The sequence below is a fragment of the Dermacentor silvarum genome, chromosome 10 (assembly GCF_013339745.2).
Source record: "Dermacentor silvarum isolate Dsil-2018 chromosome 10, BIME_Dsil_1.4, whole genome shotgun sequence".
Classification (NCBI taxonomy): Eukaryota; Metazoa; Arthropoda; class Arachnida; order Ixodida; family Ixodidae; genus Dermacentor; species Dermacentor silvarum.
In genome coordinates, this window is record NC_051163.1 from 104,566,648 (window position 1) to 104,587,671 (window position 21,024).

The following is a 21,024-nucleotide window of genomic DNA, read 5'->3' on the forward strand; positions in this document are numbered from 1 at the left end:
AAAAAAGATCAACACTCATAAACCAATGTAATGGGTTCGGAGATGGTACTATGGAAAGGAAAAGGCTAAAGATTGATGGTCAAAGTCATATTCATGAGCATGACTAATTTCGCCCTAAGGGCTCTTAGGCCTAGCCCACAGGACTCCTCAGACATGCTTGTAATGTAGGTCTTGAAACAGCTGCCTAAGTCTTGGTACTCTCATGGTCGTTTTCTTAACTTGATAGAATCCCCGTACACTAAATCGCATAACATCGATTTCCACACTGCGTGAAAACTGCCGGCTTTTTCGCTGGGTCATTGTCATTTTATGCGGCTGTTTGATGACCTATATGACACGCATGTCATGAAATTTATGTCATGACCTATCATTTATGTTTGGCATACACTGTTATACTATGCCACTTTGGGTACCTACCAAGTTATCGATACGACCATGAGAGCACCAAGACGTAAGCGGCTCGATATATATATATATATATATATATATATATATACTGTCAAATACCTGCAAATGTTCGCCAAGAAGTGCTTCGCATTAAAAAGAAATCTTGGCGATGATTAATCTAGCGGAAATGAATGCGGGTTCCCGTGAGGCAACTAGAAAATCAAGGTCATCCGATTCACCTGCTCCCAGACTGCGACAAATTTGCCGCAGGAAACTAATGGCACCTTTCGATGAGCAAAGGGATGACCTATATGCGTATTTGCATCGGTTTGAGAGGACCGCAGTCGGGCAAGGTTGGGAGATAGGCCATCGCCCTGAGCCTGTGTTTAGTAGGGCAGGCTCTGAGTGTGTTGAGCCGGATGCCAGCGGGAGAATCGTTAGACTATGAGAAAGTTAAAGAAAACTTTATTGCAAAGATCAAGTTGACCCCTGAAGGTTTTCGATAAAGTTCACACTATGCAAGCCAGAAGATTCTGAAATGGGAAAGCAGTTCGCATGCCGTCTGACAAACTATTTTGAGTGGTGGATAGAGCTGTCCGAAACGAAAAAAAAAGCATATAAAGGAGTTCTAGACAAAGTTGTGGGTGAGCAATTCCTGGCCAGATGTAGCAATGGTTTGGCCATATTTCTGAAAGAGAGAAAACTACAGACTGTAGAGCAGATTGCAGAGGAAACAGACCAGTTTGTATAGGCGCAGCTGTTAAGAAATTTAGGAAAGTGGGTTAGAGATGCTCCCACTTCAGAGGAAGAAGTCTGAAGAAAAGGAAAGATTAGAGGTCGTAAGTGCAGGCATTATCGAGAGTAAAGAGCGAGATATGGCAGTGGTAGAAGATAAAGAAGGAAAGAAGGCTACAGTATGAAAGACACGGGTGCGCACACTGTGCTTGTAAGGAGAAGTTGGTACCTCCAAAAAGCATGACAGGGCAGGTGAAACCACTTATGTTCGTGGACAGCTCGGTGAGATACCTCCCGGAGGCTAAGATCTATATATTCACACCATACTATACAGGAATTGTCACAGCCAGGTGCGTAGAAGAACCGCTGTACGACCTGATCTTAGGAAATACACCAGGACCGAGAGCAGTCGAGGACCCATAGTCGCGTGAACGAATTTTGTCAAACAGATCTAGGAACTGTAACCACAGTAACACGGATAAAGAAGAAAATCGGCCAGAGTAGTAAGGCAACTTGATGTATCCGTGGAAGAGCTGGGAAGTCAGCAGAGAGAGAATGTGTTCAGGTACGTGATGCGATAGCAAATTAGTAGAGAGCTATGCGGAGTAAGGGTAGTAGTTTTATCGGCTGCATAAACTTGGACACATTCGCTTACTAAAAGAATGAACAAGCATGGTGTCAGCGCGCAGAAGCGAACATGAATAGATCACACTCGATAACTGCAGACCACTGTCAGAACGCTGGCTTGAGCAAACGCATTTGGTGTCACAGCTAAAAGTTTCATCTCCTCCCGGGGCCTCCTGGGCGTCCGGCTTGTCCTGGGCGTCCGGGGGGGTTTCCGGGACCTCCGGCGCCTCCTGCGCCTCCGATGCCTCCCATGCCTCCGGCGCCTCCATCGCCTCCATCGCCTCCTGAACCTCCGTCGCCTCCTGGCGCTCCGCCGCTTCCTGGCGCTCCGGGGGCTCCTGCGCCTCCTGTACCTCCGTTGGCCCCGGAGCCTCCTGCGCCCCCGACGCCTCCTGAGCCCCCGGCACCTCCTGCGCTCCCGCCGAGTCCTGGGCCCCCGGCAGCTCCTGCACCTCCTGTGCCTCCTATGCTTCCTGGGCCCCCGGCAGCTCCACGGCCTCCGTGGCCTCCTGCACCTCCTGGGTTTCCTGGGGCTCCTGCGCTTCCGGCGCCTCCTGTCCCTCCTGTGCTTGCTGGGCCTCCTGGACCTTTTGCACGACAGATTTATCGCTTTTGCTCTCTGCCGTGCGTTCGCTCCCCGTTAAAGCATGCGTCCCTCCCGCGCTTTCACGGGGAGCGAGCGCACGGCAGAGAGCCGTGCGTTCGCTCGCATTTCACTCGATTAAAATTGCGTGCATCACTTCACTTTTTAGACAAATAAATTTCGGTATTCGATTGTAACGCGAGGATTCACTTCAGGTAGCAAAAATCTGGAAAAAACCTCGCGTTACAATCGAGTAAAAATGTGGTCGTTTTGTGAGCGAAAGTTCTAAGCCCCATGAAAGAGCCGGTAGTGATTTATCGCTTTGAACAGTGTGTAGTTCTTTTGTGAGCACTCATATAGTGCTCTCGAGGATGAACTCCACCGATTGCGAACAGTTCAGTGCAGTGTCTTAGCGCCGATGAGCAATAACGAAAGAAACTATTATAGCAGACACTACGAATGGCAATCTTGCAGTGACGAACTGTGTGTGTGTGTGTGCGTGTGTGTGTGTGTGCGTGTGTGTGGTGTGTGTGCGTGCGTGTGTGCGTGCGTGTGATTTCCTCCAATCATTTGATGTACTTCTCTCATACATGCGTGTACAAAGAAACATACAGGCAGAAACATGCATACACTTATAAACAAGCCCGCACGCGCATAGAAAAGCAGACGCACGGACACACGTACACGTACCATGCGCATTCACACACCGAAATACTCACAGACACGCAAGCACGCCTACACGCACCGGCGCCAAAGCTCACGGGTAGAATACTCTGGCGCTATTTTTCGTGGAAATAATTAGCCACACTCTCCGCGTTGGTCGTGAATACGCACATGTGCTTATTCATTGACACTTGTTGGTTTCGGTGTTTTTTTTAGAATTCCCTTTGAGTGCCTGGAACTCGTTGCATGTAGCCAGAGCCGGCAAGTAGCAGCACAGCGTTCGGGAAGTAGGCGGTTCACTCTCGCTTATGATGTATTCTACTTGCCTTTGTTTCCCGCCGCGGATCAATCTTCTATTAGCGTCGGCATGGAAAGTGTGCACATTCGGACGCAAAAGTTGGAGTGAAAGTCCGCGGTGAAGCACCAGCGTAGGTGCATTGCCTAATTAAGAACAATAAGAGGATGAAATGAAAGTTCGTTTCCTTGTACAAAACAAAGAAAAAGCCCTTTAGCAAGGCATGCTTACAACATAGTGTAACTATTGCAATATATATAACACACGTCTTCTTAATCAGGAAAGCTGCGAGGGCGGTGTTCCGAAATTGCATTCGGGGACTTGAACGGCATATAATGGTAATATTCATCGATCACATTCGTGACATACGTTCACTTTTGTTGAATATGGCAGTGGCCGTATTCAATATTTTTACTTGGTAGCAAAAAACATGTAATTTAAATTGTGATTAAAACGAAGCTCTTTAATAAAAGCAGAGAAGTTCGCCTAGAATGATATACTCTGGATGAAAAGAATCACAAATGAAACTATAAGTGCTAATCACACCTAGGGTTGCAAACCGACCCAAATTGATTGGGAAAGTCCCGACTTCTAAGTATATGTTCCGAGTCCAACTTGACTCAGCTGGCATGGCCAAACATCCCAACCTTTCTATATATACATATATATATATATATATATATATATATATATATATATATACATATATGTACAACTTGTTGCCCCGACTCCCACCTGCTATCTCTGCCAGCGGACAGATCACGTACCTCTTTCTGTCAACCGATAGCCACGCATGGTGAATGATTACCAACTTGCGTCACTCCGGCCGCAAGACCGACTCCTCCATGGTGCCTTACTCAGCCAAATATCAACCTGACAATACCTGGCATCCAGAAAAAAGCACAGCTGTCATCACCAGCCCTTAAACAGCTCGCCTTACTTCTGCTGAACGAGAAGTACCAAGACTCTGCCCATATATACACCGACGGATCCGTCCTGCCGAACAGTTCTACCGCGGAAGTTGTGATACCAACGATGGGCACAACTATTAAATTCAAGATGTCTCACGACACAACATCGACGGCAGCAGAGCTCGCAGCGCTTTGTACGCACTCCAATTCATTAGTGATCAAGTGACACACAAATGGATAATGTTCTGCGACTGAAAGGCAGCTCTGCAGTCTCTACTATCACCTTTGTGCCGCTGTCCACACGCTGGTCTTTCAGATTTCTGAGGCAATACACAATCTGACTGAGATAGGGCAAGAATTAACTTTTCAGTGGCTTACAAGTCACTGCGGAATTATCGGCCATGAACGGGACGATCAAGCTGCCCGCACAGCTCATAAAGAAGATCACCAACGGCCCATACCACTTTCTCGGACTGACGCTGCACGGAAGCTCCGCGTGCTTGCTCGCCAACGCATAAGGTCACAATGGAATGAATCGCAATTCAAGCATGCTCGCTTATACTCTCTATAACCAAACCTAAAGCCTTCGAGTACTGTCAAGGCTTCGCCGAGGAGACGCCACCCTTTTGCGCCGATTATGGTTGGGCGTTGCGTTTACCAACGCCTATGTGTTCCGCACAGGAATGGCCGACAGCGCAGCCTGTGACAACTGCGGCAATGAAGAATCGATTGTACATATTTTGTGCGACTGCCCGCCGTACAGCGCGCAGAGACATTCTCTTACTAACGTGTTCAACCAATTCGACGACCGGCCTCTGTCGGAAGAAAAAATTCTCCACCACATACTGGACTTGACGCCACAGAAGAAGGCCGTACAAGCGCTTCTGTGCTTCTTGCGAGCCACCGGCCTATGTGACCGACTCCGGTGTGTGCATTTTTTTTAATGCGAAGCATTTCTTGGTGAACATTTGCCACTTTGTCAGTATCTACCTTTCTATCTATCTATCTAGCCGCCTACATCTTGGTGCTCTCATTGTCGTATCGTTAACTTGGTGTTTACCAAAGTTAGCATAGTATGACGAGAGTGTATGACGAACATAAATGATAGGTTATGACATCAATATCACATGTGTGTCATGTAAGTCATGAAATAGCTGCCGATGTCTTGGTGCTCTCATGGTCGTTTCATTAACTTGATGGGTACCAAAATTGGCATAGTATGACAACAGTTTATGACGAACATAAATGATAGGTCATGACATGAATTTCATAAATGCGTGTCATTAAGGTCATGAAACTGCCGCCTAAAATGACACTGACTCCGCGAAAAAAATATTGACACTTAAAAACACTGAAATGGGTTCGGACGTGGGTACTAAGGGAAGGAAACATTAAAGGATGGTGGTAGAGAAGTCAGTCATGACCATGACTCAGCAAAAAAATTAACAGACGTAGGCGGCTAGATAGATAGATAGATAGATAGATACTGTCAAAGTGGCAATTGTTCGCCAAGAAATGCTTCACAATGAAAAGGAATAACACTGAAAAACCACTGAAATGAGTTCTGACGTACATACTAATGAAGGAAACACTAAAGGGGGTGGTAGAAGCCATAGTCATGACCATGACTCAGGAAAAAACGACTAACTCAGCAAGAAAACATAAACACTAAAAATACCACTGAAACTTGTTCTGACGTGTGTACCAAGTGAAGAAAACACTAAAGAATGATGGTAGAAGTCAAAGTCGTGAGCCTGACAACCAAAAAATGACAATGACTCAGCAAAACAAATTAAAACACAAGAACCACTGAAGTGAGTTCAAACGTGGGAGCTAAGTAAATGAAACACTAAAGGATGATGGTAGAACTCATAGTCGTGAGCATGACTCCGCCAAAATGAAAATGACAAAGCGCAAAAGTTTAACACACAAAAACCCCGGAAAGGGGTTAGCACGTGGGTATTAAGTGAAGGAAATGCTAAAGGATTGTGGTAGAAGTCATAGTCACGACCATGACTCCACAGGAATGACAATGACTAAGCGAAAAAAGATTAACACTCAAAACCCGATGGAATCGGTTCGGAGGTAGTACTATGTGAAGGAAAAAGCTAAAGATTGATGGTCGAAGTCATAGTCATGAGCATGACTATGGCTTTCGCCTTGAGGTCTCTTGAGCCTAGCCAAAGGGACTCCTCAGGACTCATGAAATGAATTTCATGACATGCTCTTAAAGTACATCGTGAAACAGCCTCCTACATCTACGTCTACGCCTACGTTTTGTTACCTTGGTAGGCACCAAAATTGGTATAGTATCACAGGAGTGTCTGACGAACATAAGTGATAGGTCATGACATAAATGTCATGACATGCGTGTCATGTAGGTCATGACAATGACTCCGCGAAAAATATTAACACTCACAAGCCACTGAAATGGGTTCGGACGTGGGTTCTGAGTAAAGGAAATGCTAGAGGATGCTGGTAGAAGCCATAGTCATGAGCATAACTCAGTGTAAATGACAATGACTCAGCGAAAAAAGATGAACACTCAATAGCCACTGAAATGGGTTCTGACGTGGATACTAAGTGAAGGAAACACTAAAGGATGTTGGTAGATGTCATAGTCATGACCATGAATGAGCAAAAATGACAATGACTCAGCGAAAAAAACATTAACACTCAAAAACCACTGAAATGGGTTTGGACGTCGGTACTATGAGAAGGAAACAATAAGGGACGCTGGTAGAAGTAATAGTCATGAGCATGACTCAGCAAAAATGACAATGGATCAGCAAACAAATATTAACACTCAAAAGCCATTGAAATGTGTTCTGACGTTGGTCAATAAGAGAAGGAAACACTAAAGGATGATGGTAGAAGTCATAGTCATGACCATTACTCAGCCAAAAAGGAATAACACTCAACAACCACTGAAATTGGTTCGACGTGGCTACTGAGGGAAGGAAACACCAAGGGACCGTGGTAGAAGTCATAGTCATGAACATGACTCAGAGAAAAAAAGACGATGACTAAGCGAAAAAAGAGTAACAATTCAAAACCCCTGGAGTGGGTTCGGACGTGGGCACTAAGTGAAGGAAACACTAAAGGATGATGGTAGAAGTCATAATCCTGGGTATGAATCAGCAAAAATGGCAATGACTCAGCGAAAAAAGCTTAATGCCCAAAACCACTGAAATGGGTTTGAATGTAGGCAGTAAGTGAAGGAAACATTAAACGATTCTGGTAGAAGTCAAAGTCATGACCATGACTAAGCAAAAATGAGAATGACTCACCGAAAAAAAGATTAATACTCGAAAACCAATGGAATGGGTTCGGATGTGGTGCTAAGTGAAGGAAAAGGTTAAAGGTTGCTGGTCGAAGTCATAGTCATGAGCATGACTAAGGCTTTCGCCATAAGGTCTCTTAGGTGTACCTAAAGGGACTCCTGAGGACTCATGACATGAATGTCATGAGATGCGTGTCATGTAGGTTATGAAAGAGCCGCCTACGTCTTGGTGCTCTCATGGTCATTTCGTTAACATGGTAGGCTCCCCGCACACTGCATCTTCGGGATCTGCCGGCTTTTTTAATTAAGAGTGCTCAAGTCTTTTGCTTAAGCTCAAGATCTGAGCTGTCTGAGAACAACTTTGAAAGCACTGAAAGAAATTATTGGAAAGAATGTAACCTTGCCAGAAAACCCATGTTATCAGCACAAAGATGTGATTGGAAGACTAATTCTTGAGCGATTTGTGTCCACACATCTCCGCCTCTATCTGCGATGGCTTAACACTCCTTAAAAGGCAGCTGAGTGTTATGCTAGCAAGACTGTAGCAGGTATGAGCGTGCAGTAGGGCAACCACATTTTAACCAGATACCCTCGCTAAGGCTTTATCGAGTGAATTAATTAGTGCTTACTTATGTAAATAAATTCTGTTTTAGTGTTGAAAACTGTTCTCAGTGCATTTTTCTTCGTCAGTAGGCACCTGAACTACTGCTGGCTTACTCGCGCGACGTCTTCTATTTTTTCTCCTCGTTTCATAAACATGACGGGAAAACCACGAGAAGCAAGATTCAAGCTTAAAATTTCTCCAACTGTACAATTCCAGTAATATTCGTGGACGTTTAAAATCAGTAAATAAAAAAGGGGTAACCTCGCAAACAAATCGTGCCACCTTCAGGTTGCGATATACGCGAAAAGTGTCGGACCTCTTTCGAAACGAGCACTCTATGCAAGCAAACTCTTTACCAGATGGTAAAGCCGAAAATCGGCATTTAAATCGCGTTGGTATCACCCTTAGCACGCCCACCGCCCTTTCTTTCTGCCCGATGGTTAATTTGCAGCCGCCACACGACCAGCGCCTAAGTATGGTGGCTAGAAGGGGCAGTGTGACGGGCGGGAGCGAAGAGGTGCAAAGGCTTGCAATGCAACATGGCGGCCGGCTCAGGTGGCGCTGTGCACGTTGGGAACGCGCTTAGCGGCGGGGCTATGATACAGTGGCTAGAATTCTAGCCAGTGTAGCTATGATGCGGCCGTCGGTTGTAATTTCGCGTTTTATGCGACGCACGCAGATGTTGCATGTTAAAGTTCGCATATAAGGTGCACCTCAGTGATTTCATTTATTTGCCAAGTTATCCGGGCGTGATCTGATGCACTAAATTCAGCGCAGCGATAATCTAGAGCGGCTAGTATTTGGCATGTCATTAACCGTTTTCCAAGTCAGCATAAAATATTATTTCATGCTGCGCGTCACATTCTTTTTATTTGGTCATACCCCGCGCTTAATTTTTAAAAGCACGCTGCTGTTTCCGCTGAAACTTATTCCAGTTGAATGCCCGGAACTCGGAAAATTTCCGAAGAGTGGTCTGCATCCATACATTACGAACTGAATCGTGTGCTTCACAAGGGTGCAGCAAGATAACGGTGTGCCTTTACTCTGGCGGTACTGCACGCTACCGCGAAACATAAAAGCCAGCAACCGCTTGTCGCCATAATAATAATAATAATATAATAATAATATAATAATAATACAAGCTGGACGCATCCAGCTGGTTTTGCAGAAACATTTTGTCCCCATTATTACACCACGGTTCACCACCAGGCAGAAAATGACATTCGCGATGTGGTTAGAAGTTAATTACTCTATAAAAATTAAGTTCCAGCACGGCTTTTTAGTGCCAACGTATGTTTACAGTGCAAGACTAATCACAAAGAACACAGCAGAAAAAAATTCGTTGTGACTTTATTCGGCGCAAATCATGCACAGCATGGACCAGAGGGTTTAGTCATCTGCTAATTGCATCTGCAATTGCACTTTTTCCAACGTGTAGATTGCACTCGTCTCAACCTACTAGCGCCTTCTCAGCTTAAGGCGCTTCTGTTTTTTCCCTCTGTAGAGCTCAATTTTTGTAGAGTGATTTAGTGTAAAAATGCAAGTGTGTCAGCACAAAAAACTGAACTATTTGTGCTGTTAGTTCGTTGCAATGGATTTGCACATCCAACTTGATGAAGCTTTACAGTGTTAAGAAACAACATAAAACCATGTATGCTGAAAGCCTGCACCTTTTCAGCAGAAAAAAAAGTAAACGCTTCCTCTAACATCATTACAAGCACGGCCAAGTTATCCCTAGTGCACAACAAACCTCTAATGTCGAAATGATTAATAAGCTCATTGTGTTCATTGTCCGCTGCCTCTTGCATTTTTGTGGCCAGTGTTGATGCACACATGCCACAAAAACTTTTTCTTTTAAACTTTCAAGCTACATAACGAGCTACGTAAAAAGCCAGATGGCTGCCACTTTTTTCTACTACTTAGCTGAAGGAATGCGTGTTACCATATGCAGCACACTCCCACTTTTGCAGTATCTCACATCTTCGGTGGGTTCGTACCTGTTGACGTCAAGACCTAAGTAGGCCAGGACAAGCTCGAAAACTTCTTTGGCATAATAAGGCAATATTCAGGTACTAATGACCCTCTAAGCCCAGGGCAATTTCTTATAACAGTAAATTGTCCAAGTTTTTAGAACCTCGTGTGACCCCAAAATCTGCAAACTGCCCGGCACAGGTTGTCAATGCTCTGCCCCACGCTTCGTCAGCAGGCACAAAAAACAGTGCTGTATTTGGCATACAAGACATTGTCGGGGATATGCTAGAGGTCGGAAACATTGATGGTGCTGCCTCTGTCATTCAATCTGCTTTAATCAAGGACCACAGCACTGGCAGCAGTACTTTTGCTTACGAACCCACCTCCGCATTTTTTTAAGCTTGTTCCTGTTCGTCGAAAAATACATGAAATTCCTCAAGTTCTGAAGCTTCTTCCGAACATTTTCTGAGTCCACGTTTTGAGTGCCTTGACGTCATTATAGCTATAAGCCGGCTCAGGCGTCTCACAAGATGTTCTGTCGCACACACTGAATTTGAGCACTTATGTACATCTGATCTAAACGGAAACATGCCTTTGCGCACTTCTTCCCTGAAAAGTGTGAAGGCTAAATTTACTTTCATTTACACAGCAACCAAGCGCGTTCACTAAACGCGCGCGCCGAGATATGGTGGCTAGAAGGGGAGGTGGGAACAACGCAGCCTTCGGATAGCGCGGCGCTTGATGCAGTGAATCATAATGCCGAGTGGTGGCGCGCGCGTCGATGTTTAGGAGTCATGACGTCGACGTCGATGGAGTCATGACATCAGTGGTGTACAGGGTGGTGATGCAGATTATAAAAGACAGACTGCAGGCATGGGTGGAGGGCGAGGAGGTGCTAGGGGAACTACAAAATGGGTTCCGGAAACAAAGAAGGTTATAAGATAATTTGTTCTCATTGACGCAGTGTATTGAAATAGCAGAAAAGCACACAGGCCCCTATGTCTCGCATTTCTGGATATCAAGGGAGCCTATGACAGTGTAATCCAAAAGAATTTGTGGGACATACTGGGCACTCTATATGTGGAAGATCGAGTAAGTAATCTTTTAAAAGATATCTATAAAAGTAACAAGGTGCTTGTAAAATGGCAAAACAAGGTATCTGCGCCTATAGAGATACAGCAGGGGCTTAGGCAGGGCTCCCCTCTGTCACCTGTGTTGTTCATGCTGTATTTACAAGGATTACAGAAAAAATTAGAGAGGAGCGGACTTGGCTTCAACCTATCCTTTTTCAAGCAAGGAGAATGGATTAAACAGTCATTACCAGGACTGATGTATGCGGATGACATTGTACTTATGGCTGACAGTAAGGAGGAATTGCAGGGATTAGTGGACATCTGTGGTAAAGAGGGAGATAGCTTACGTTTGAAGTTTAGTAAAAAAATCTGCAGTCACGATTTTTAATGATAATCAGGGCAGCGAGCATAGGATACAGGAGGTTACGCTGGAGGTAGTGGATAAGTACAAATATTTTGGAGTGTGGATAAATAATGGGGCTGAGTACCTAACGGAACATGAAAAATATGTAACGGCTAAAGGTATCAGGAATGCAGCTGTGATTAAAAATAGGGCACTGTGGAATTACAATAGATACGAAGTGATGAGAGGGATTTGGAAAGGGGTGATGGTCCGTAGTTTGACTTTCGGCAATGCGGTCCTGTGCATGAGATCAGAGGTTCGAGCAAGGTTGGAAGTTAAGCAGCGAGGGGTAGGTAGGCTTGCTTTGGGAGCACACGGAAATACATCAAATCAGGGGGTACAGGGTGACATGGGATGGACGTCATTCGAGGGCAGGGAACCTAGCAGCAAGATAGAATTTGAGGAGCGATTGAGAGAAATGGCAGAAAATCGGTGGGCAAGGAGAGTTTTCAGTTATCTGTACATGGGAAATGTTGACACAAAATGGAGGAAGCTGACCAGAAAATTGTCAATCAAATATTTGGACTGCAGGAGGGGTGCAAACCAGGAAACAGCGGTTAAGAAAAAGGTTAAAAAACAGGGGTCTATGGAGCACAGGGATGCAGACGAAAGCAGCACTAGGCACATACAGAACTTTCAAGCAAGAAATTGCCAAAAAATATCTATGGTAATTCTAGGGGAAGCTCTTTGTCGTTTGAAGCCAGGACGGGAGTATTGCGGACTAAGATGTACCGAGTCAAGTACCAAGGTATAAACACGCTGTGCGGTGCGTCTGGAGAGGAAGAGGAAACGGCTCAACACCTCATACTTTTCTGTAAAGGGCTTAACCCTACAGTGCTAAACAACGGGGCTGATTTTTTCAAAGCATTGGAGCTAAGGGATAGTGGAGGCAAAATAGACTTTAAGCGGGTAGAAATAACCAAACGGAGGTTATCTGATTGGTGGCTAAAATCAAGGCAGGGGTGAAATTTCGCCAACCACAAAGTACAAAATATGTTAATAGTCATCGCTAGGTGGCGTATTCCACCATCCAATTGAAAGAGTTCAGCCACATCCATCCATCCTTCAGATGCCTCCGCTGTAGTTTGGCTGCTGCCAGAGCTAGCGAGTGCGCTTGGTTGGCATGGATCTGTTCGGTTCTTTATGATCCACGCTCGTTTCTGTTCGCATTCACGCTGTGCAGTTGCGCCACCTTGTGGGGACAATATTTTTACACGTTTCCATGTCGTCAGGAGCAATGGTAAGTCGCATGAAACAACAGACGCACTGTTTGGCGCCGAGCTACACAACAGGCTGTTTCTGCTAGAATAGCAGAAAAAAAAGAACATTCCATTTTGCGGTGCCTGATGACGATGATGCACTTAAAGCGTGGCAGCGGGACAGAACCAAGGCATTGTTGCTTGCTGTCGCTTGGAGATACTGAGATTATTTTTTGTATTCCGCCTAATTACATAATTAGTCATAATTAATAAATCAACTTCCCAAATACTATAATTAAATGAAAAGTGTCAATGAGGAAATTGTAGAGCAACATGAAAAACTCCCGGTACAGCTTTCTGTTGCTCAACGCGTGCTGCATAAAAGCGTTTTTCCGAGCGTGAAAGAAGTCCGCGAATGCACGCAAGGTACCTCGAGCGGAAGGTCGCGCGGCAATTTTGAGTGTATTTGTGGGCTTCTTTCACGCTCGGAAAAACGCTTTTATGTAGCACGTGTTGAGCAACAGAAAGTTGTATCGGGAGTTTTTCATCGGTCGCGCCACTCAATAGTTCTAGTACACTCTAACTCCGCCGCCGCCGTTGCTCTGACCTCCCCTTTCCAGCCACCATAGCCGAGATATCACGTCAGCCGATTGCACGTGTAGCAGCCGGCGCACAAGGTCAAAGCTCTGATGGCCGCCGCGTTGGCGATTGTTCACGCTCCGGACGAAAATAGCGCTACTCGCGGCACTGTTAATTTGCATCACGTTTCGTGCGCTCCTCTACAGCTACATTTCGAATGCCGCCGAAACGTAAACAAAATTACGCAGTGAGGTTGCGCCAGCTAGAGAGGAGCGGCTTTTCCGTGTTGGCAAACGCTGCGCCGAAGCGGACGTACATACGTAGCTGTCTGCGAAAAAAGGCGTCGTTTGCTTCGCGCTGTGAGACGGGTCTCGGAGGCTCGCCAAAAATACGCAGCCGAAACAGGACGGTCCAAAAAATAAACACTCACTGAAGAGACAGCAGAGGACGATCACCGTCGCCACCAAAGCCGGAAGCCCGCAGAAGCTGCCGTCGCGTGCCATGTCAGGAATCCTCTCGGTCAAGCAACCAAATGCTCAACGCAGGGAGAAAATAAAATAACAACTCTGGCGGGGCGTGGCAGGTAGGAACGGCGATGTCGTGCAGCCCGAATCCAAAATCCCACACCAAGCAAAGCAAGAATCTTCACGTTCCTCTGTTGTGGTAGTAATACGTCACGCCGTAGTCACGGTAAGCTTGTCACACACTCGACACAAACTGCGCACGGCACACCGTCGGAACGGCGACTGACTGAGAATTCACCGAGCACGGGGTATTACGCCGGAATCGTGGGGGTAGTAGCGTCAACCACCACGTGACTTCCCGCCGACACGGCACGCGCGAAAACACAACGCGAACGTGCTTCTAACACGCTCGAACGACGTCACGCTTCTGTCACCGATGGAAAACGACGACGGCGCACCACCTCACGGCCAACGGGCAAAACGCACTACGCTCAGTTGGCACGACAGCAAGCAGTGCGGGAGGCAGTCGTCGGCAGACAAACCACCACCACTGCACGACGCGTTGTCCATGTATACCCATACAAAAATACTTCCTTACTTTAGATCCTTTACCAACTTTCTATCAACTTTAGTAGCATCCTATGTACTTTTACTTTCTATTAACACATGTTACAAGAAAGTTGGTAGGACCTGCTTTAACTTTCGTTTGTAGGAAGTTTGTTCAAAGGAAGTTTTAAAAAAGTTGGTAGGCTCTGTTTTTACTTTGCTTCGAAGAAAGTTTGTTCAAAGAAAGTTTTAAACAAGTTGTTGGCTCTGTTTACATTTTCCTTTGAAGAAAGCTCGTTTAAAGCAGCATTAAAAAAGTTAATAGGCTCCATTCTTTTTTTCGCTTGAAGCAAGTTCGTTTGAAAAAAGTTTAAAGAAAGTTTAAAGAAAGTTGGTAGTGCTCTGTCTTTACTTTTGTGTAAAGAAAATAATTACAATTGTATTTGTTTCATAATTTGCCCATTTAACACTGCAATAAAGAAGCATAGCATGCAATATCGGTAATACAATAATTAGTACAAATAACCTGAGTGTCATACTGATAATTGCTTCCTGCAGTTTAGGAGAAAGTGAGCAGACAATAATTTTTGCTATTACGCGTGCATATATAATCAGCAGTAGCTAATGTAAAATATATTTGCCTGCCCCAGTGAAATTGTATATTACGTTTTTTCTACATAAAAAAAACAGATTGTCACACATTGGTACTTGCACCCGGGACTTATGCGTGAGGCAGAGATGCTACCACTGCTCCATGTATTACATTAGCTTTTGCAGGACCAATGCATTGACTATACTTTCTGACACGTCGTAAGGCCATTTATTTGTCTTCACGACGCTTACCTTTTTTTCGGAATTCGGCTCCTTCGGAAACCTTTCCTTTACTATTTTATGGAAACTATACACAAAACTTGGCTTTCTCGCAAATGCAGTACCTGCGGTCACTGTTACAAGAGCCTTTCTTTTCAACACTGCGGGTGATCACTGTGTTGATATATTGGCGGAATTCGTATGGCAGCACGGATTCCGTAAATGCTTGCTTGGGCGCACAAGTGTACAATTGGGCGCCCAATTTACGATTGTCAGTTGGCTGAGTAGTCAGTTGTGTACCTGGCATGGCCGTATCTGTTTGTTTACGCGTGCTCGCAAGCAGTACGCCTGTTGCACTTCAGCCGAAGCTTCCGCTGCTGTAGCATGCCAGCCATCACCACGTTTTGTCGCCTTTATTCCTGACGCTAAGAGTAAATATGGCCTTACCAATTCAAGATGAGGGCACATATTCTCGAAAACACTACACTTGGCACCATAATTAACGTGTATATGGGCGGTGATCACGAATATGTGCTCGGTAACTGTCACATTAGCCCATAGGCCGTCCGCCATTTCAAGTAGACGGAGCCGTGCGGGCGGCGGGTGGATTTGCTCAAGCTTCAGCTACGACTTCCCCTAAGTGACAAACGCAAATCTCGAAGGCCATGCTTCTGAAGCGATGCGAATCGGGGAGGCAAGTTCCCCTTCGTTAACCGCTGTGGGGCGCTGCTGCAGTGTTTTGTTGATAATAAATTCAACCCAATCCAAGTTGCTGTAGTTTATGACGAGCACATCATAATTGGATTTCTCTGCTCTTTCTGCGCATGCGTGAGGAGCAGTGGGTGCGAGAGAGAAATGTGGAGACTTTCGGTCTCTGAAATTTCTGTTCGCCTATAGGTACTGCGGGGACGAAAGCTGTTAGCGCCGTTCGTCCCTAGCCGAGCTGGCAGCACAGAATCGACAGAATGCGTGGCCGACAAGGCGAAGAAGCCGTGCCCGAGGTGAGTTTGTTGCTATTTTGTTGCGACGGTAGCGTAATCAATTTTTATAGTCTCAGGAGGATAGGTTTGGAAGTTAAGTGTCTTCTCGGATGACTTTAGTGGCAAAGCATTACATCGTGCCGATGCATTGTTCATTCGTGTCGCTGAGCAAGGTCAACATGCCGCACACATCAGGAGATTCGCGGGAACGGAAACAGTTTATGAATTGAACTGTTTGTATGGGAAAGTAAGAAAACTCAACGTCGCTATGCACTTTAATTGTCATAGACCATTGTGAAATCTGTACAGAAGCACTCATCAACCACGTGGTACAGCTTAGTAGCTATTCTGAGGAGCTTGTATATAATTAAGGGATGCGTATTGTACCCAATTCCCGGGCCGTTACGATCATTGTATCCAACCCGGCGTGCTAGGTGGGCGAAACAAGTGCTCAAATCACCACAACCACGTCCGAAATATCTCTGAAGGCCTGCCAGCCCATTCATGAGGCGTCTCTGTGTTTGTAGTACTGTGACAGGAGAGGTGACAGCGAGCGCCGCGAGTCTCACACCATATCCCGTGACAATGGCCCCTTTACACTCGGCATGCTTCACCGCAGTACATTGCGTATGCTTGACCGCGTAGCACCCGTGCTTTGCGGCAAAGCTGATAGTAGGGTACCGGGCATTATGCAGCGTTCGAGCCTAGCTTCTTGTCAGAGACTGCAGATGGAAAACACATACACATTCAAGATCTTTTCGTCGATCTTTATACCTCTTTATTGAAGGAAAAAGATAACGTACGCCTGTGTCCGTGAGTTAAAAGATCGATGAAGACTCTGGGCACTTACTTGCAGTGTGTGAAAAATAGAGAACTTTAATTATGCAGGTGTCCATGCTCCTGCAGTCCAGTGGTGACCCTGTGGAGCTGGATCCAGCCTCGTGGAAACACAGCCGGCTCATTCAGTTACAAAGTAGGAGCTGAAGAGAACAGTCTAATGCTGATATTACACCTGATTGTATAGTGCTTAACTTGTGGTTAGCCAGTGACAAAGGCATTGCACTAAAGATTGAGAGTATGTCTTAACATGCAGCGCTTATGTGGCGAATAGGAGAGCACAAGGTGAGAACAATGTTTCGAGATCATGTAGGACTGCCTTCATCTGTGTAGTGAAATCTTGTTTATTATTTGTGTAGCGTCAGTGCACTCACTTTCTTAAGTGTAACGTTTACTCCAGCTCACAGCTTCTGTCGATGCAGGTGCTTCTCTGCTGGAAACAACCTTTCATTTAGCAAATAAAGTTGCCATTTTGTAGTTTTACAATCTTGCCTCTGGTGTTTTAGTCTCTTCTGAATCTAGGAAGATCTGACTGAATGCATGGGTATCAGGGTTTGTACTCCAGATTTAATGCTACATTTCACCTCGAGGTAGCCAACTAACTTCCAAAACCACAGGATACTTACACGTGGTTCAGTGCAGGTAGGCACTGCGAATTCATTTATGTTGATGAGACACCTAATGTTTCCTTCTGCTCGCTCTTGCTACTATTGAATTCTCCAGCAGCTACTGCACTTGTTTCTGTGCACGCGCTATACCCATGCAATGGCGAGTGCCAGAACAATTCATGTGCTGCTCACAGTTGGCACAAACACTTGTGCATCACAGACTAGTGTGAGCAAAAGAAGCACATCATGACAACTGTTTCCTTTGATGCCATATAGCGCTGTGCCTGGCAGGCATGAGATATTTCTACTGTGTAAATGCACTTAGCTAAAGCAGTGAAGTTGGCATCCGAGTCCCTGGTTTTAGTCCCCCCTGACATCCAAGTCAGGCCTCCCCTTGTGCACCAATAAATGTGCAAGCGCAGTCTCTCTGCCTGCTATACCAAGTGTAACATGCTGGGTGACATCGCATTTTTTAATATTCTTCATTACTGTGGAAGTGAATTTCTCTACATTCTAGAATAATCCTTGACCTTTACTTTCACACTGTAGGTCACTGTATATAGCAAAAGCTCTCGAGCCGAAAACATTTTTATTGCACAAATGTTGATGTACTTATTCAGTGTACTTGATTTTTACAAAGATCAACCCTATTGGTGGCATGCTTGCACTATAACATGCACAAACTGAACAGCATATACAAACAAAGAAAAGTAAATGGCTAGCCCCATCACAGTCATTTCGAGTCTCACGCTATTTGAGAACTTGGCAGTTTATATATCGGGCGTCCCATGTCATCATATCGCCCTTGTAGTGGCAGAGATGACGTTGTGCAGGGTGTCCCACGTAACTTAAGCCAAGGTTTAAAAAATGAAAGGCACGTCAGAAGCGAATTGAACCAAATGCATACTATTCACTCGGGCCATTTTTTTTGTTTTCCTCATAACTCACTCACTAAATTACGTTTATTTACTCATCTTTTTAATTATTGGCTAAGGACCCCAAGTATGATTCACAGATTTGTAGAGCACCTTCAAAAACCACCGATGGTGTTGTTTCCTGTGCGATACATCTCACGTAGTCCTTTTTTCAGCGTTGCAAAGAAAGCCCGCGAAATATCAAAAAAGCCACGTGACGGAGCGCTTGCGCAGTGGTATCGTGCTGCTCTCAAGCATGCGTTCGGTGAACAAGGCCGGCTGCATCGCGACAGGTGACGGGGAAGCAGTAAGGCATTGTGATGGTTGTAGGCGGCCTGCTGGCGGCTCCGTCGGATGACGGCGCAAATGCATGCGGCTGGCCGAGTGCTCCCAAGGAGATAAAATTTCAAGGCTGCTAAAGAAAAGAAGGAAATACGCTTTATTTACTTTTGAACTTGGAATGCGTGAGGGAGGGCAACGACGTGGAGGATGTGAAGTAGGGGGGTGCAGAGTGGGGGGGGCATTAGCGGTAGGTTTTTTTTATTTCAGTGGTCAGTACTTGCGAAATCGTCCATGATTAGAATGCGTGTTCAAACAGATCGCCATCAGCTGCAATGCAACTCTGGCATCTATTTAGCACATTTTCCGTGCCGTTCATTATCATGCTTTCGGGAATGAAGTTGCAAACTTGTCTTATTTTCTTTTCTATTAAGTTGGCTGATGATCTGGTTGGTCTCTGGTATACTTGATTCTTGACGTAGCCCCAAAGAAAAATCCAGGGGGGTTAAATCCGGTAACCTTGCTGGCCTGGAAATGGGCCCACGTGGCTTTATCCACTGCTGCGTGAAAACTTCATCGAGCCAATTGCAAGCTTTGCGACTGCCATGCGCAGGAGCTCCATCATGCTGCTACCATGCAGATATCCTTGATCCTAGCCAATGGAACTTCGCAGAGAAAATCCTGAAGTGGCCCATTGAGGATATTGTTGACGCATCGTTCTCCGGCAAGTGTGCAGCCAAAAATTCAGGCCCAATGTTAATGCCACTGTAAATTCCACACCACACAATAAAGGACCACTGATATTGATGATGCGCCTGCAAAACCCAGTGAGGGTTCTCGTCCTGCCAATAGCGGGCGTTGTGGATGTTCACTTGGGCATTGCGCGAAAAGTTAGCTTCATTGGTCCACAGGATCTTGCTAACAAACCTGGGTCCTCTTCTGTTTTGATTAGGATCCAGTTTGAAAAGTCTGTTCTACTGTGGAAGTCTCGGGGCTCTAGCATTTGGTGCAGCTGCACGTGGTAAGGATGAAGTTGTCTCTTCTTAAGTATTCCACACACCGAAGATTTCGACATACCAGCTTCAGCAGCCACACTGCAGACACTTTCCCGGGGGTGTGCAGAAAACTTGGACAGGATATTTGTCTGCGCTGCCGCTCCCAAAATTGAAGATTTGTGTCGTTTCGTGGCAAATGTCCCATTCTGTTTCAGCGTCTCATGTACACGCATAATTGTCATTGAGCTTGGACGGGTACCTGGATGCCCGCGTTGAAACAGCTTAACTGCCTGCCTTCTATGGCTGCTTGATGCACCAAGAGCCAGAACCATATCCGCTCTTTCTTCATTGGAATACGGCATGTCTGCTGCTCTGGGTGTATTAAAGCCAAATTATGAAGCAGTCGAGAACACGAAGGGATATGGGTGCCTGAGGAGCACCTAATGAATGGCGGCGAGGTCTTTCTTTTTTTCCCCCGCCAGCGAAATCGAAGCAGCCGTCATCGCCTTCCATGGTCCTCTAGCGCTTCACCCTTTCCTTCCTTGAACAGAATGAAAAATCTATTTTCTTTTTAGCATTCTTGGACGCTTTAGCGCTATCTCCTCGGCAGCGCTTGGCCAGCACCATGCATTTGCGCCGTCCTCCAACGGGAGCCGCCGGCCACTACCATCACAATGCCTTGCGACTTCCCCGTTGCCAGTCGCGATGTAGCTGACCTTGTTCCCCGAACGCACGCTTGAAAGCAGCACGATACCACTGTGCAAGTGCTCCGTCATGTGTCTTTTTTTTTCATATTTCGCGGGCTTTCTTTGCAACCCTGAAAAAAGGACTAGGTGAGATGATCGGATCGAACAGGAAGCAACTCTATCGGTGGTTTCTGAAGGTGCTCTACAAATCTGCGAATCGTACATGGGGTCCTGAGCCAATAATGAAAAGTTGGGTAATTAAACTTAAATATATATAATGAGTGAGTTATGGGGAAAACAAAAAATGGCCTGTAAACAAAAAAGGCCAGTGCGAATCGTATGAGTTTGGTTCAATTCGCTTCAGACACGCCTTTCATTTTTACAATTGGCTTAAGTTGCGGGGACACCCTGTATATGTATACAGCAAGAGCAGTTTCATTGGACTGTGGTGCTTTATATGCACCTATCTTAAAGCACAAGAGGTCTTTGCATATCGCCTGTGTGATATGAAGCGACTGCAGCTGGTGAGAAATGTGCACGCACACGGCGCTGGCTTCGTCCTTGGGAACCATCCCATTATTTCACAATGTAG

At 45.6% G+C, this 21,024-nt stretch overlaps 2 protein-coding genes across 7 annotated transcripts in view; one reads left to right on the plus strand and one right to left on the minus strand.

The window, feature by feature from the left end:
* The window catches only part of LOC125940604 (uncharacterized), a 157,755-nt gene that overhangs the window by 71,390 nt on the left and 65,341 nt on the right, over window positions 1–21,024 (plus strand). The gene's annotated exons all lie outside the window — the stretch shown is intronic.
* The window catches only part of LOC119466406 (WAG22 antigen-like), a 245,932-nt gene that overhangs the window by 55,496 nt on the left and 169,412 nt on the right, over window positions 1–21,024 (minus strand). The window contains exons 1-2 of one of the 6 annotated variants that reach the window (XM_049656966.1): window positions 13,744–14,120; window positions 1,703–2,336 (exon numbers count right to left, since the gene is read on the minus strand). The exons of 4 other annotated variants lie outside the window; for them this stretch is intronic. In XM_049656966.1, the coding sequence (XP_049512923.1) occupies window positions 1,903–2,336; window positions 13,744–13,816 (507 nt within the window). In that variant the 5' untranslated portion in view covers window positions 13,817–14,120 and the 3' untranslated portion in view covers window positions 1,703–1,902. Of the gene's footprint in view, window positions 1–1,702; window positions 2,337–13,743; window positions 14,141–21,024 lie in introns of those variants that run through there. One more of the 6 variants, XM_049656967.1, reaches the window with a different exon arrangement.